Raw genomic sequence first — 853 nt, 5'->3', positions numbered from 1 at the left:
CAGGGACACATTTGACATCCAGATCTCCGTTTCTGACCCTGAGAAAGTTGGTAAGGTGTTTGAGGATGAAATGTGAATCGATAGACCTTTTCAAATGTTATCAGGTGCAGGATTCGCGACTACAGCACCGGAAAATAAATGAAACTCTCTGTGTTTCTATATATAGATATATATAAAATTTGTATTTTATTTATTTAAATTATTTAAATTATTGTATTTGTTTATAATATATATATATATATATATATGTATATATATTATTTATTTTAATTTATTTATTTATTTATTTATTATTTTCCCAGAGCTCCTGGAAAAAAAATTATATATATATTTCTGTTTAGCATTACTTTTTTAATTAATTAATTAATTTATTAATTTATCAATTTATTTATTTTTGCCCAGAGCTTTTGGAAACCACAATTCCTTGTGTATTTGTGCACACATGCTGATTAATTTCTTTGTTTTTCTAGGTGACGGCATGAATGCGTACATGGCCTATAAAGTGACGACCAAAGTAAGAAAAGCTTTAGGTTCTGGTCTGAGATGTTGTGGATCTCCTGGAGGACGTGTGTGACTCTCTTTCTCTGTTTGCAGACCAGTCTGTCCATATTCAGCAGAGACGAGGTCTGCGTCAAGAGGCGCTTCAGCGATTTTCTGGGTTTGCACAGTAAATTAGCCTCCAAGTACATGCACATCGGCTACATCGTTCCTCCTGCTCCTGAGAAGAGCATTGTGGGTGAGTCCATGCACAGATCATCAGAGACGAGTTCTGGTGGCGTCAGATCAGTGATGAGCTCGTGTGTGTGTATGTGTGTGTGAGAGAGTGTGTGTGTGAGAGAGTGTGTGTGTGTGT

General features: G+C 35.8%; 1 protein-coding gene across 1 annotated transcript in view; it reads left to right on the top strand.

Moving 5' to 3' along the window:
• snx2 (sorting nexin 2) overlaps positions 1–853 on the top strand; it is a 42029-nt gene that overhangs the window by 7757 nt on the left and 33419 nt on the right. Inside the window, exons 5-6 of the mRNA XM_016507528.1 lie at positions 471–514; positions 595–736. Of these exons, the coding sequence (XP_016363014.1) occupies positions 471–514; positions 595–736 (186 nt within the window). The remainder of the gene's footprint in view (positions 1–470; positions 515–594; positions 737–853) is intronic.

The sequence above is a fragment of the Sinocyclocheilus anshuiensis genome, unplaced genomic scaffold, assembly GCF_001515605.1.
Source record: "Sinocyclocheilus anshuiensis isolate Anshui unplaced genomic scaffold, SAMN03320099.WGS_v1.1 scaffold1614, whole genome shotgun sequence".
Taxonomy (NCBI): Eukaryota; Metazoa; Chordata; class Actinopteri; order Cypriniformes; family Cyprinidae; genus Sinocyclocheilus; species Sinocyclocheilus anshuiensis.
This window is presented reverse-complemented; position numbering and strand designations above follow the sequence as displayed.